We start from the raw sequence: 17,222 nt of genomic DNA, 5'->3' as shown, positions 1-17,222 counted from the left end.
CGCGGATGCGCAGGCTGGTCTGGATCCATGCTGGTCGCATACCCACTATGTTGGTTTTCCCATGGCACGGCTCATATATCCATTACTTAGTTGAAACAGACTAAGCTCAGATAGTTAGATGATAGGTTTAGTTCAAACTATCACAGATATGGAGTAACTTCCAAACTTGTACTATATTACTTAGATACAGACATTGTTCATAAAACAGCATGTATTGTATATTTTTGTTAGATACAAGTCAGTTAAAACAAATATATCTATTACCAAGAAAATGAGGACTGAGTTTAAAATATTGTATCTATAATTTGAGATAACACAGACTTAGTTCAAACTATTGTATGTGGTAAGAGAAGCCAAAGAACAACATTCTTTGTTTTGTATATCTTTTTATTTGCATGTTTTCTTTCCTTAATACATATAAAAGTACAAGATTCAATTCACGTATATAAAAGATGTGAAAACATATATTCAAAACAGCAGCACATGTTTTCAGTATAAAAATATTAAATTCAAGCATTCTCACTCTTGGCATTATCAAATCATATAACACAACAGTATATGGTGCTGTTATCAAATCATATAACACAACAGTATATGGTGCTGTTATCAAATCATATAACAAAACGATTTATGGTGCTGTTTTAAGTACACATAAATAGCCAAATGGCAAGAAAAAATAGTAGATACTAAATAGCCAATGTTGTTGATGAAAAGTCAGTTATCTAATGGTGGATTCAAACAGTTCTCTCTTTTTTCTGCTCATAAAAGCAATATCCACAGCTCATTGCATCATCTTGCTATAATCACATAACAGGTCTATTACTGACATTTGGTAGTATTTTCTTTGAATTACTGCACATCAGATTTCAGCATTAAATATTAGGCCAAGACAGTTTAAAATTAATTTAGGCCTCATTTATTAGCTAATTTTACACTATGTTTGCTTTACTGAAAAAAAGTTTTCTTAAATCCCACACAACCCCCACCTTTTTGGTTTTTATTCACCACCTACAAGGTTCTTCAAGAAAATGTAGGTTACATGAATCTAAATCTAAAACAAGAGCTGTCTCCATAGGATGACATATGCCCCCAATGGCACTTTGAATGAGTAGTTATGGCCGATGTTAGAGTTTAGGACCTTTGACCTACGGAGCTGGGTCTTGCGCGCGACACGTCGTCTTACTGTGCCACACATTCATGCGTAGTTATTTTAAAATCCATGCATGAATGACAAAGATATGGACCGGACACGTCCACCAATGCACTATCATGAAAAATGACCTTTAATGTCTAAATGTGACCTTGACCTTTGAGCTACGGACCTGGGTCTTGCACGCGACACGTCGTCTTACTGTGGTACACATTCATGCCAAGTTTTTTGAAAATCCATCCATGGTTGACAAAGATGTGGACCGGACACGCCCATCAATGCACTATCCTTTAATGTCTAAGTGTGACTTTGACCTTTGAGCTACGGACCTGGGTCTTGCGCGCGACACGTCGTCTTACTGTGGTACACATTCATGCCAAGTTATTTGAAAATCCATCCATCGATGACAAAGATATGGACCGGACACGCCCATCAATGCACTATCCTTTAATGTCTAAGTGTGACCTTGACCTTTGAGCTACGGACCTGGGTCTTGCGCGCAACACGTCGTCTTACTGTGGTACACATTCATGCCAAGTTATTTGAAAATCCATCCATCGATGACAAAGATATGGACCGGACACGCCCATCAATGCACTCTCCTTTAATGTCTAAGTGTGACCTTGACCTTTGAGCTACGGCCCTGGGTCTTGCGCGCGACATGTCGTCTTACTGTGGTACACATTCATGCCAAGTTATTTGAAAATCCATCCATCGATGACAAAGATATGGACCGGACACGAAAATTGCGGACAGACTGACAGACCGACAGACTGACAGACGGTTCAAAAACCATATGCCTCCCTTCGGGGGCATAAAAAGTCCTGGTTTGTACTACTGCATTTGAAAGTATGTTAATTTCATATCAAATAAAGCTCAAAATAATGCTTGAATACCTTTGACATAAAAATAAATGAATCTTTTAGTTAATGGATGTCTATATTATTTGACATGATATCAATAAAAAAGCCATTAACAGCACATGTACGTACATTATTAGTTGAGAAATGTCCTTTAAATCCGTAAACATAATAATTTTGCATATATTGAGGAAATAACTGCATAATAAATCAATAAAACAACAGAAAAAGAACAACAAACTAATCATATACCTCAAGAAAATGGCAAAACATCTGCTGAAAATGAACTCAAAGAAAAAGAAAGAAGAAACAAGAGCTGTCTCTGTAGGATGACACATGCCCCCGATGGCACTTTGAATGAATAGTTATGGCCGATGTTAGAGTTTAGGACCTTTGACCTACGGAGCTGGGTCTTGCGCGCGACACATCGCCTTACTGTGTCACACATTCATGCATAGTTATTTTAAAATCCATGCATGAATGACAAAGATATGGACCGGACATGCCCATCAATGCACTATCATGAAAATGATCTTTAACGTCTAAGTGTGACCTTGACCTTTGAGCTACGGACCTGGGTCTTGCATGTGACACGTCGTCTTACTGTGGTACACATTCATGCCAAATTATTTGAAAATCCATCCATCGATGACAAAGATATGGACCGGACACACCCATCAATGCACTATCCTTTAACATCTAAGTGTGACCTTGACCTTTGAGCTACGAACCTGGGTCTTGCGCATGACACTTCGTCTTACTGTGGTACACATTTATGCCAAGTTATTTGAAAATCCATCCATCGATGACAAAGATATGGACCGGACACGTCCATCAATGCACTATCCTTTAACGTCTAAGTGTGACCTTGACCTTTGAGCTACGGACCTGGGTCTTGCGCACTGCACGTCGTCTTACTGTGGTACACATTTATGCCAAGTTATCTGAAAATCCATCCATCGATGACAAAGATATGGACCGGACACGCCCATCAATGCACTATCCTTTAACGTTTAAGTGTGACCTTGACCTTTGAGCTATGGACCTGGGTCTTGCGCACTGCATGTCGTCTTACTGTGGTACACATTCATGCCAAGTTATTTGAAAATCCATCCATCGATGACAAAGATATGGACCGGACACGAAAATTGCGGACAGACCGACAGACTGACAGACCGACAGACAGACAGACGGTTCAAAAACTATATGCCTCCCTTCGGGGGCATAAAAACAATTACTAAACCTGACAAGTTTGTCTCAACCAAAAAGTGCTGAGCCATTAATCAGATACTTCAAGGATCAAGCTGGTTGTAGAACTTGTCTGAAATATTATACACATCATCATTATGAACAAGCCTGGTGACTATTGGGTAAATTCTATATAAGATAGAAAGCAGACACTGTCAATATTCACAATTTTAAGCAAATCAAGGGACATAACTCCAGAACCTCTAAGACAACCTTGCTGATTATCAAACTTTGCTGAGATATTATGCCCATAATCACTAAGAAAAAATCTGGTGAACATTGGATTTTGAACTGCTCAAGTAAGAGGGCAGACAACTTAAGTGAACCCAACCAGCAGCAGGTGATGACATAATGTCCTGTTTCACTGGCTCATCAAAATGGGTCACTAATAATTGTTATCAAAACAAGTCTTTACCGTCAGTCTATATTTGTTGCAAAATTTCCCAAAATAATCCTTGAGAGTTATGTCATAACTTCATGCCATTTTCAATTTTCAAATCACTTTGCAGACACAACCAAAATAGACAAATTAACTGTCTTAATTACTGTAAAGAAAACATTTAACCTCTTAACATAATACACTGCAAAATAAAACAGACTTCAAAAATTGCTGAAAATCTTTTGTGTAACACAAAAACAAAATCAAACAGTGTTCAGAAATAGCACTTGTCCGTAATTAATTATGAAGAATGGGAATATCTGGCTCTCTTTTCAAATGTTTAATAGAGTCTGACCAAAGTTAATCTTATACAAACATTTCTACAGAGTTAACTTTTTAATGTAAAATGTCTTGATTTCCAAATCAGTAGGATATGGTTCCGTAATCGATAGAAATATTAACATCATAGGAAAGATAAGAATGAATAGTATAAAAGATTTCAATAAAATAATGATTACATCATACAAGAATCATTCACAGGTTGTACATGCAGATGGAAACATAAAGTTTGAGGGTAACTGTTTAGGCAGTAACAAGACTGTCAAATTACTGTGTACACAGTTACCCTGAGAGTCAGATATTCCCATTTAAACCTACAACCAGTGACATAATTCTTTCCTTAACACATCGTATCCAACAAATCAATGATTCATAGTAGATGCAAAGTCAAACAAATGATTTTCTCTATAGCACTATTTTTTTACAGAAGCATATTTAACAAAGCATAGGAAATTTACATCTATATTATAAACAGGGAAGATATCATGATGTTACAGAGACAAACTAGTCCTGGTTTTATTTTATCATCTGTAGCATAAAGTTACATGTTTCCATAATATAATGTTCTTTGAATCAATAAAAATACAATGCAACTACCGAAAATCGCACACCCTAGGGACCAAAAGAAAAAAGTCTGGTTTTAAGAAGTTTCCGGTATTTGGAAGTATGGAATGATTTAAACAAGTACAACTGCATACCACAAGTCTTTTTAGCGATTTTGAGCAAGTTCAGACTGCAAATTATTTCTATTTTGTCCAGTAGGGACAGTTATGTTTTACAACATTTCGATGGCGAGTCATTTTAATTATGAAAATGATGGAGTAGTCATAAAATGTCGTGATTTTGAAGGGTTTACTCATTTTTTTCCTGCATCCAAGCCTTGAAGTTGAGACAGTTTGTGTCACTGTTTAACAAATTATGATATCAAACCATTGTCTTGAGTTAAATTTTCACGCTAGCTAATCAATTTCTTACCCAAATGCACGCCTTCAATGATACCTAAATTAGAATTATAAGTCCATGAAGATGTTTGATGTAAACATCCAAATTTAATCTGCTATTTCTCCAATGACAGATTATTATCTAATTATCAATATCTTCCGCTGTCATTTGATCCTATGATTGACAGGTTTTAATTCTAAGCATGTCAAAATAATCAGTCACCGATAATTGGTAATCTACGAAATCGTAGATGAAATTATCCATAAGGCACAGATTTGCATTCAGTCATCTACTATCATGTCATGCAGTTTTTGGAAATAAAACTGTATTGAAATAAGTCTAGTTTTTGAAAAGTATTGTCTGGTGTTCAGAATTTGGAAATTCCGGTATTTAGAAGTACGGTCTAAGTAAAGTCTATATAGAAAATAGGAGAAATGTCCTGACCGAGAAAATCGTACATTTTTCAAGTTTCCGATTTTTGGATGGTTCAGTTTTTGGAAGTTCCACAGTACCAGTAATATAAGGACCAGAGAGAAACTATCAAGGTTTTTGATTTTTATCCAATTTTACATTAAACAAGAGCACCGCCTTGCGGGTGCTGACGCTCATCTGATTTTTTTGTATAATAGAAATATTGTCCTACCCATGATTTTCTAAGTCTAAAAAGGGCCATCACTCTTGCAAAAAGCAGGATAGAGTTATGTTTCTTGATGTACAGTGTCCACTTATGATGGTGAAAAACTGTTGCAAGTTTTAAAGCAATAGCTTTGATAGTTTATGAGAAAAGTTGACTTAAACATAATATTCAACCAAGAAAATGATTTTTCTAAGTCCAAAAGGGGCAATAATTATTGCAAAAAGCAGGATGGAGTTATGTTGCTTGCTGTACAGGGTCAGCTTATGATGGTGAACAAGAGTTGCAAGTTTTAAAGCAATAGCTTTGATAGTTTAAGAGAAAAAGTTGACCTAAACATAAAACTTAACCAAGAAATCTGATATTTTCTAAGTCCAAAAGGGGCCATAAATCTTGCAAAAAGCAGGATGGAGTTATGTTTCTTGCTGTACAGGGTCAGCTTATGATGGTGAACAAGTGTTGCAAGTTTTAAAGAAATAGCTTTGATAGTTTAGGATAAAAGCTGACCTAAACATAAAACTTAACCAAGAAAACTGATTTTCTAAGTCCAAAAGGGGCAATAATTCTTGCAAAAAGCAGGATGGAGTTATGTTTCTTGATGTACAGGGTCTGCTTATGATGGTGAACAAGTATTCCAAGTTTCAAAGCAAAAGCTTTGATAGTTTAGGAGAAAAGTTGACCTAAACATAAAACTTAACCAAGAAATCTGATATTTTCTAAGTACAAAAGGGGCCATAAATCTTGCAAAAAGCAAGATGGAGTTATGTTTCTTGCTATACAGGGTCAGCTTATGATGGTGAACAAGTATTCCAAGTTTCAAAGCAATAGCTTTGATAGTTTAGGAGAAAAGCTGACCTAAACATAAAACTTAACCAGGCAACGCCGACGCCGACGCCGACAACCGCTCAAGTGATGACAATAACTCATCATTTTTTTTCAAAAAATCAGATGAGCTAAAAACTAAATATTATTGTACCAGTCATGATCTATTACACAAGTGTGGTTCATTATATGCCATTTATGGCAGGAAAATCATCGAAATGTAAGGTGGACTTTTCCAGCACTGGTGAAAACATCAGAAATCCCTGTCCAGTTTACAAGAATAGCTGCTGTTTACACAACAGAAATAAAACAAGTTTTACTTTAGCACAACCAGCAACACCAGTTTTTCACAATGTCACCACTTCACAGCACTGTAGAAAGTAATGCCCTTCGATTAATAATGAAATTAAATAGCTACAGATGCATGTGGTGTGGTCATTTAATGTTTGTGACATTATCCAATGCTTGTTATGGTATCATTTAGAGTACATAATGTCATTATCCTGTCATCATTCAGTTTTTCATCATTCTGGCACTGTGCTGTCATTATTCAGTATTAGAGATGTCTTCATTCAGTATTTTGGTGACAAAACACTGCACATCTAGATTTTTATCATCAAGCACTTTTTATGGTATCACTTTCAGACTGTGACATCATAGATCTCAGACTGTGATGCTATCACTCAGAATTTGTGATGTCGTCACTCAATGTTTGTGATGACATAATTGTCAAATTGTGATGTCAGAACTTGATGTTTGTGGTGTCATCATTCTCTGATTGGGATACCATCAGTGATATTTTAATTGCTCAGTGTTTGTGATGTCATCTCTCAACACTTATCTGAAATTGTCCAAAGTCTTTCTCCTGCCTCATCACTCCAGTAAGTACAAATTCTGCTGTATACACCTCTGTGGAATAAACATCAATATACCGTAAATTATTTAATTTCATCGGCATTAAGTTCAGTGGTTTTGTTAAAAACTAAACATTTTTGGGGACATGAATTCATGGAATTCAAACTTTAAAAGCAAGATATACAGATTTTTTTTTATATTTGTCTGGAGTTTATTTCCTGGTCTGGCGCAACCACGAAATCCATGAAAATCAATCCCAAATATTAATGATTTCACATTATCATGTTTCTATAGACAGGTTTAAAATTCGTAAGTTAAGATCACTTATTTTAAAAAAGTCAGAATTCTGTAACTCTTGTTAACATTAACAGCTTTTCTGCTAAAAATATCTTATGTCACAAGGACTTTATTTATCCAACTTACATTTTCAAACTGAATATCAAACTTTATTTTATTAATTTTAGGTGTCTTATAATTTTCCGAGTATTATGGACATAAAATAGTAAATTTTAAGATTAAACGTGTGGGACAACTGATTCAAAGTCAGCAAAGTTATACTGGTCTCACTCAAAATTTGTGAATTTAATCGGGAGGGATGCCAACAAAAAACTAATATATTCTGTAAGATTTATACTTACTTATATTGTTGTTAATGACATCCTCTACAAGATGTATATCATCAGCACAAGTGATTACAACATATGTTGGTTTACCCTGAAATGTAGACATGTAGGCCTAGAAATATTCTGCCATAGAAGTGTTGAAAAAAAGTAATCCCTTTACTATGCTACTGAGAATTATTGCTGATGATATTGTAAACAAAGCACACTCAACTATTAAAAATTAGTTTTCACCTTGCCTTTTTGAACTTTTTCAGTTTTGTTATATTTTCTGGTTCTTTGGAAAGGGAGAGTCCATTCAGTATCTACGTAATAGAATTCTGTCCAAGCCGGTTCTAGAGGGTATGACGGGTGTTTTGCACTTTCCAACACCTCTCATGAACAGACAATCAAACCGAGTCTGCTATAATTTTGCTTTGTTGCATTCAATGGATTAAAGGATCTTCTCATAGATTTTATTAACTACTTAAGTAGTTACTTGAATAATTTTAAGACTATACTGAAACAGCATACATTTTGTTTTTTTTTATTTGCACTATTTAATAATCACCTGTTCATCTTTTAGGGTATCTATTGCTTTTGTTGGTAAACCTCTCTTCAATAATGTTCCTCCTGCACTCTCTATCACCTTTCTGAGATCACAAACAGGGGGCTGAACACTTGGGGTTACATAAAATGTCATACCCTGTATGAAATAAAGTAACATATTTTCTTAAAGTAAAGTAATATACAGTAAATACTCATTCATCTTCTGAATGCTTAGTTTAGTTATATTTACTTATTCTAGTCAAATTGTGACGAAAACTTGGAGCTTATCTGAATCACTGTAGAGTCTGCCTCGTGGAAAAAATGGAACTTGTGTCATGTGAACATGCATGTTCATGACCCCAGTGGAGCTCAAACCCACAACCTTTAAGTTGAGTGACTGACACCCTCACCACTAGACCAATCCCTTCTCGCTCCCTTGAAATGCTTACAAGTGAACATTTGATAAATCGATCACAGTTGTATGATATTGCTCAAGAAAATGACCCATCACGTTTCTGCTGTTTCCTATTTCTTTGCTCATTTCCAAATGTTATTCCATTTTTGACTTTCAAATGTACCTAGAAATTAATACAATATCTCCAGTGACTTTATACATGACAACAAGATTTATATTTTCTCTTTATATATTCCTAAGTACATATAAAACACATATAAAGTTCAGTCTGAAATAGCTTTGTGACCTAGCAAGTGTTCCTGTAAAATAAACCTACTTGGTAATCAAATGAAGGTACACAAACACAGATAATAATCAAATGAAGGTACTCATATACAGGTATATAAGGTAATCAAGTAAACGTAAAAGACTTACAGTAAATAATGATCTGGTTCTGGCCCTTTTAAGAGATTCCATCAACACACACTTCATTTCTGCTTCACCGGCTGGGTCATGTAATGTGTAGGTTGTCTCGTCTGAAATGTTAAACAAGGTTTATACAGAACATCCGTGACAAATTTAACCCTTGCCCTGCCATATTTCTATAATGGACTGGTCCATCTTTCAATTTGGACAGTACCACTTATTATTCAAAGGGGTTTTCACTGAAAATTTACTGACTGAATAGCGAAGAGTGCAGACCATGATCAGACTGCATGGATGTGCAGGCTGATCTTGGTCTGCACTGGTCGCAAAGGCAGAATTATCTGCCGCCAGCAGGCTAAGGGTTAAAGTACTTTTCAAAACTTCTTTTCACCTTTTCAAGGACCATTTTTCTCAAAACCATGTCTTGAAATCTTTGTCTGAACAACTTTTATTAATGTATTACAGTAGATATTGCACTCTAATTAAATTGTGACAAAAAGTCCCAACAAAACCATTATGCTCATGTAAAATAAGCCAGGGATCAGCCTACAAGGCGATTTGAGCGATATCGTCGCTTTAAAGTCCGCCACTTCGCCTAATTATCGCCTCCGGGCGAAATCCAAATCGCCGAGTTTTTCAGCGAGTTATTATCTGTTTACTTAAAGTTGCAAAACTTGATGCATATTCTAGATTAATTTATCGATAAATCCATAGTCAACCCCGCCTACTCGCCTGTCAAACTTCAGCCAATCGTAGCGTTAATATCTAACAGTGTCAATCAATAATATTGTAAGCCGCCGCCATTTTGAAAACTTTCAATCGGCGTGTAAAAAGCCGATAAACTTAACGAGAGCATGATTTTATGCAACAATTGTATATTATTCTTACATTTTATTAAAGATTACTTCAAAAATTATTTCAATTACCATAATTACGGTCAATTTCTGTAAATGAACGGCTCGGCCGGGTACTGTGGATAAAAAATGATTTCGCGGACGTCAGAACTGCCGTACAAAATATTGTAAAAAGATCACGATTAACTACGAGTTTGGTATTATTTTCGAAAAAAAAAAAATAAATAAATAAATTACATGTATAAATCTGAACAAGTTGGTGCAAAAATCGGGCATTATAAAAGTACGAGAATCGAAACATTAATGAAAATTTTCACGCCGTTTTGATCGTGCACCTGTTAAATTTACGAATTTCAGACATGTAAATTTCGGATAAAAATTTAAAGGCGACTTTTTCATAGCTAAGTTTATACTTTATTTAGAAATTCATGAAAATGATAATGCAAGAATCAATTTCCTTAAATAATTACTGTTTATAAGTTACAGATAGACCCACAGAAAGTGGATATATATAGGCAAGAAACTGAATGCTATGCCGATGCTTCTCCTTAAATTTCTCAACTTCTCCCTAAATTCTGTAGAGGGAGAAGTCACTTCTCCCTAAAATTTTGACCTAGGCTGATCCCTGTAAGCATATGTATCAAAGAATTTTCAATATCTTTATATATATAACAAGAGCTGTCAGTGGACAGCCCGCTCAACTATTCTCAGTGCTTGATAGTATAATATAAGCTATGAGTAAAACTATAACATTACAATAAGCATATTCTAAGTAAAAAAGGGGCCATAATTCAGTCAAAATGCTTGATAGAGATGCCTCCTCCTTCTTACAGACTGGGGTCATGATGGTAAACAAGTATGCAAAATATCAAAGCAATATCTTAATGGACTTTGAAAATATTTGTGGTGGTACGCAAACTTACATTTGTGTGACGCTCACGCTAACGCCGGGGCGAGTAGGATAGCTCCCCTATTCTTCGAATAGTCGAGCTAATAAAAGGTTTACATTTTCCCAGGAAATGAATTTTGTAGTGAACTTTCTTCTGTACACTGTTTACTAACATACTGAAGATTTTCATGTTTACAACTATGTACAAGATGTCTACATGTAAGAAGTATACAACTTACTAAGAAATGTATGCTGTTGGTAGCTATCCTCTATCCATTGCTTGTTCACTATATGATGACAAGCATTAATACCGATGAAAAATTTCATAGTTCTGGAGAAAGACTGAGCAACAAGATGTGTACAATGTTGTGGGTTCTCTACCACGGTACCTCCTAATGACGTCACCATCTGTGTAAATAATACATCAAATTAGAAATACAAATGAATAAATCAGAAATTCTACACCGGACCTATTCTTGTTGTTCACTTCATTACCTACAAAAATCTAATTCAATAACTATTTTTTTCCTGTTTTGGAAAATGGCATTATCATATAATGCTTTCTCACTTGAAATCTACATCAAAAGCTGGCTGTTGAACAAATAGGTGAGGGGCAAGTGATTCAAGGATTAAATTATGTATCGTTTTCATGTTAATTTTTTTCCACAAAATATATGCCAACAGTGTCTGTGCAAAGGGAAAACCTCTTTTGTTCAGCTTTCAATAAACAAGTTTATAAGGTATAATGAAACAATAGCCAAATAATCCTTTAACATGACATTTTTTGGAAGTATCATTCCATAATAAATACACTTATGATCTTTGAAATGATTATATTTACCATTTGTAGCTGTTTACAAAATCCTTTTTGGAAGCCTGTGAACAATACTCTTGGACCAGGCTGACTCAAATCTAACTTATTTTCACTGTCAAGTCTGAAATCATCAATATTCAATTTTTCAATCACCAAACTCACCTGTGACAGGTGATCCAATACTATCAGTTATGTAAACATTAACATGGTTTTATTAAACAACAATCAGACTTCACCAAAACTATTTTGTTCTAAGCAAATCCTCACAATAGAAGTTAAGTGAAATGACCTTAACCTTGACCATCTTTGCTCATTTCATTTTCATGGGGTCAAAATCAGTCCAATCTACTACAACAGTAATGACATAATAATCCATAAAAACATATAAAACATATATCAATATGTACAATTTTCAATATTGCTTAAGCTTCTAAGACAACTTGTTGAAAAGAACAAAATGTTACAAAAATGATATACTTTTGTTTCTTGGAAGGAGGTGGAGTATTTAATGGAACATTCTCTTGACCAGCAAGCATCTTCCTCATCGCAGGCAGTTTCTGTAAAACATAAACACACCTCACACTAACAGATTTTTATACTTTGATAGAAGCAGTTTTTTGCCCAAAATATATAAGAATAATGAAGTGGGTTAAACAGATTCAAATGAAATTTTTGAGGTTTTATGTATATAAAAAACTTCCCTATATTGAATTTGGTTGAAAGCTTAGGAGAAAATATTAATAACAATGTACCAATTTAATACGAAACTGCAGACTTTAATATGCATCAACAATTTTAGAGAAAATTATAAGCAAAGATGCTTTTCATAGGTAGATAGAGGGTCAGATATTGAAATAATTTCAAAACTTTGCTGACAGTTTCTTATAAACAGATTTAAATAAGAGTTCTGCACGGAATGGATTTCTCTGAACAATCTGTAAGAGGACCAACCAAGGAATATCCCTGCAAGCTTTCATCTACTTCCACCTAACCGTGTCAGAAGAGATGGTGTGTGGAGAAAAGTGTGGACGGACATTGTGCATGGTTACAATAGCTTGACCCTGAGCATTTTGGGCACAGTTGAGCCAATGAATTCACTGTCAGAGTAAGCTTGTGACTTCATGTGGAGACAGAGCACAGTCTAATACATAACCTCCCCTTTGTTTGTTTTGTACAGGTTTATGTCATACTGATAGGAAACAACCTCCAAAAAGGCAATGATTAACAAAAGTGTTAATTAAACAAGATAAATTAAACAAGAAATTATGTATACAGACCTTCATCACTTCCTTTGGTACTTTCAATGGTGTCCTCCATGCAACTGTAAATTAATAAAGATTTCAATCATTATGAAATTACATTCAACAACTACTATTATCTACATTACTCTAGGGTTATTATAGTGACTTAACAAACTCTGATATATATTTAAAAGTAACAGTTATCTTCCCCTGTGTAAAAGATGGTCTTCATCAGTACTTCAGTAGCTTTCTAAACATTACTTCATCAAGAATTATTCTCTAAGTGGGCACTGCAGTGCAGGGGTAGAGTGGTGGTTCCTGATCTGGAGGTTGTTAATTCTAGTACTTCTAGGAATTCAATGACGCGGTCAATGAGATTCATTAACGCAAGTTTTACAAGAATATACATCATCAATGCAAACAATAGGTTAAAACTAATTGTGTTACATTATTCATACCCATCTTAAATTCATTTACAACAATCAAGATATAATCTTCAGCCAGTTATCTTCTCTTACCCATTAAATGTTGCACTTTACTCATGTCCATCTGGAATTCATCCATCTGTCCCACTTGTAGATAACATTTCTGTATAGGAGTTTTCAAAGCCTCCATGTGTCCCAGTATCAGGTCAGACAACCATTGCACATTCACTACAGCTACTTGCCATTCCTTTGCTTTTTGATATTTCTGGCCTTCTGGTCTGAAATTTAAGAGCAAACTAATGTTTGATGTGTCATGAATAAGGTCCCCCCCCCAATTCTTGGCTCAATGGCACAGACTACAGTGAATTTTAGCTCTTTACAGTCAGAAAATCTTTAACGTTTTATTGGGTTTAGTCACATCAACACTCTTAAGGTCATATGGCAACTTTTCCAGTTTTTCTGTTTGAAGGAAGACCCCACAATGCCCCAAGGCATATGCATGCACTGGATAGAACCACTGACCTTCAGTAAGTCAGTTGGATTGCTTCCTCTCAGGAAGAATTCTATACCCTAGGAGAGGTTTTAACCTGTACTGGTAAGGGGCAAGTGATCCAGTCAGTGACTGTACTCAGCCATGTAAACCCCTATGGAAGTTTTGTGTCTTATTACAAAAACAAAATTTTTATCTTCAGTTCTGAAACATTTTCATTAAATTTCAGCTTTTCCTGAAATTTTGTGCCGGTCAACTTATTTTGGGTCCTAATCATGCCTAATCATATTTCAGGTAAGTGTTCCAGAATATATACTCAAGAATGATTCAACAATAACCAAGTACGTGCTGTGAATCATTATTACTCATGGAGAAATAATGTTCATGGTTTTACTGGCAGATCAATCCATAAAATCAAATGCTAAGGAACAAATATTTCATTTATTTTCTTTTAAGAATTTTAAATGTACAAATTTTTGACCTTGTATATTAGTAGTTTGGTCAAAAACTGCTTATGATATTTAAATGTTTACACAGTTGTGTGTACATGTGTGTGCATAAATAATTTATAAATACTGTAATTCCTATTTTTTTCCCCTCAGTTCTTCAAAAAGATAAAGTTGTCATTTACCTGCGACATACCAGTACAGAGTTTGACCGTGTCATATATCCTGTATATTTGGCACCTAATGCTGTGATCATCTGTTTCACTCTATCTCTGTCATCACCATCAAAATTTGTAATACTGATTATCTGAAATATGAAACATCGCTTGTAACGTCAGCCTGTTCCCGATTTAAAGTTTCAGCTATCTAAATTATGCTGGTCTTATTGTACATAGGTGTTTCTAAGGGTTCTACAATTTGAATTTATATATTGAAAGAAACTGACATTTTCCAATGAAACCGATGACTTTATACTAGATGTAAAATTCTTATCAAGTATGTAAACCATCATAGTTTTCCTTAACACATGTATGCAATTTCAATGCTATTTTTTTTCTCTGCAAATATGCATCAACAAGACATAAAACACAAATGATATTAGATGTATATTTAAACCTGCCCAAGTGGCCATCTGTATCAGGTAGTCCATTGCCTTAAGTATCCAGTAAGCTTACTTCCCATTATCATCATTTTCTTTTAATTTTGACTCGTCTTTAGCAGACACCTGCCGTAAACAGCCAGACTGTGTCTCTCCCTTTGGCTGACTGCTTAACCCTTACCCTGCTAAATTTCTATAATGAACTTGTCCATCTTTCAATTTGGACAGTACCACTGACTATTAAAAGGGGTGCCGACCAAAAAGATACTGACTGAATGTGCTGGCTGGTCATGATCTACACTGGTTGCAAAGGCAGAATAAATCGTGTTCAGCATGATAAGGGTTTATACAGGTTTGACCGTACTGGCTTTAGTCAAAACTTGACAAACCTCATCACATGATTCAGTTTTGTTTGTTTTCTTGGGTTTTACATCAAACACAACTTCAGGGCATTTGGCAACTTTCCAGCTTTTTATTGTGGTGAAAGGTAGTATTTTCAGTCACAGGTAGGTACCTGGGTAGAACCACTGACCTTCTGTAAGCCACCTGGATGGCTTCCTTAGATGCACAAATTCTTCCACAGTAGGAACCTACCTGATTACTGCATGGTCTTTGTCCCTCTTCACTGTATAACAATGGCAGATGTAAGGCTTGCCAGGGTGGTAACATCTTTTTCTTCACTAGAACATCATTTAACCAAAACGGTGTCACAAGCCGACGCTGGTCCCGCAGAGCCTGTACATGAACAATTTCAGATTTTGTACTGTTCTGTTGTGTTCAACATTATTCCTGGGCAATATCTTAGTTTATTATGGCATTGAGTTTTAAAATGTTCTTGGATTTTGTACCAACACATGCGATATGCAAATTCCATATAGGGGTGAACATTGAATTTCTTTTTCATTTTCCTTTAATATCAGAGCATCACTCACAGAGAAATGAGTAACCTTGTGCAGTCCCTACTCAGCCATATGCCTTGACTAAAATTATTTCTACAGACATTATCAAAATCAGAAAATGCAAGGAAAAATACTTGAACAAATCTACTTCTGTCTTTCTAGAATATCAACCCTGAAAGTGCATACTCTTCAACATGTAATCATATGAATTTTACAGTCCTCTTAACTTAAGGTGAGACACATACATTAACAGAATACTATTTTCAATAAAAAACTAAACATACCAGATTGAAGACATCACTTTTTTGGTTGGCACAGATTACATGAGTCACTCTGTTAGAGTATGAGGGGTCCACCTGGCCTCCATGTTGCTCGATAACCTGCAAGGTCAAGGATGTATCACTCTAAATGTCGATTAGTTTTTATCAGTACAAAGCATATTTCAGATTTCAACTGACAAGGTATCTTTCTTTGTTGTCCAGAAATATGTACATAACTTTGTTACACAGGACAGGTAACAACATAGCCTCCAAGCTGTTCTATTATACACAATAAGTTATCTTGTTGTTAAGGTAAAAAACACATCCATTTTCCTGAATGTACTGTGTAATGTTAAAGTTAAGGTCAAAAGTACATCCATTTTCCTTAATGTACTGTGAGGGTTGTGAGAAGTAATGTGAATTTTTGCACTCTGCAAATTATCTCAACACCATCCACCTACATTCTAAGCAAAAAGTCAATGCCTTTTGTAGCTTTTAAATTGTGCTCCAGAAAAGCAATACGAAGGATGATTCGACATGTGATCTAAATTCAGGCCTGACCTTTGATCTACTTACCAAGTTTATACGCTCTGCATATCTTATTGTCAACTACTTCAGATTGTTATTAATTTATGCTCTTGACACAAAATATGAACGACAGATTTGACCTTGACCTTGACCTTTGACATACCAGCCTGATTCAAGCGCTTACTGTCTTGTCCTCACCTACCTTTATACAGTTTGAAGTCAATACCTGGTTATTAAGAATTTGCTCCATACACAAACTATGATAGATAAACTTGACCTTTGAGCTCCATTTGTGACCTTAACCTCTGACCTACTAGCCCTGTTCATACACTGCTTATTGTTTCATTGCCATCTACATACACGCCAAGTTTAAAGTCAATACCTAGAATGCTTATTAAGTTATGAATATGATAAACAGATGCACAGACAGACACACACCCTCACATAACATACCAGTTTTTTCCAAAACAGGCATATAAAAAGATAGGGAAAAACAATACTTTTTTGGGAAGGGGAAAAGGGCTAAGATTAGGTACAAAAAAACAGTACTGTCACTGACTTAGAAACATACTTTTCACCAA

General features: G+C 35.2%; 1 protein-coding gene across 1 annotated transcript in view; it reads right to left on the bottom strand.

Moving 5' to 3' along the window:
- Positions 1 to 276: 276 nt before the first annotated feature.
- Positions 277 to 17,222, bottom strand: part of LOC123535725 (PAX-interacting protein 1-like) — a 38,213-nt gene continuing 21,267 nt past the window's right edge. Inside the window, exons 10-21 of the mRNA XM_053528158.1 lie at positions 16,138 to 16,233; positions 15,549 to 15,689; positions 14,542 to 14,663; positions 13,514 to 13,698; positions 13,032 to 13,075; positions 12,232 to 12,311; positions 11,782 to 11,875; positions 11,180 to 11,348; positions 9,207 to 9,307; positions 8,400 to 8,534; positions 7,868 to 7,943; positions 277 to 7,283 (exon numbers count right to left, since the gene is read on the bottom strand). Of these exons, the coding sequence (XP_053384133.1) occupies positions 7,198 to 7,283; positions 7,868 to 7,943; positions 8,400 to 8,534; positions 9,207 to 9,307; positions 11,180 to 11,348; positions 11,782 to 11,875; positions 12,232 to 12,311; positions 13,032 to 13,075; positions 13,514 to 13,698; positions 14,542 to 14,663; positions 15,549 to 15,689; positions 16,138 to 16,233 (1,329 nt within the window). The 3' untranslated portion in view covers positions 277 to 7,197. The remainder of the gene's footprint in view (positions 7,284 to 7,867; positions 7,944 to 8,399; positions 8,535 to 9,206; positions 9,308 to 11,179; positions 11,349 to 11,781; positions 11,876 to 12,231; positions 12,312 to 13,031; positions 13,076 to 13,513; positions 13,699 to 14,541; positions 14,664 to 15,548; positions 15,690 to 16,137; positions 16,234 to 17,222) is intronic.

Source organism: Mercenaria mercenaria, chromosome 17 (assembly GCF_021730395.1).
Source record: "Mercenaria mercenaria strain notata chromosome 17, MADL_Memer_1, whole genome shotgun sequence".
Taxonomy (NCBI): Eukaryota; Metazoa; Mollusca; class Bivalvia; order Venerida; family Veneridae; genus Mercenaria; species Mercenaria mercenaria.
The sequence above is the reverse complement of the archived record's forward strand: the minus strand, read 5'-3'. Positions and strand labels throughout refer to the sequence as shown.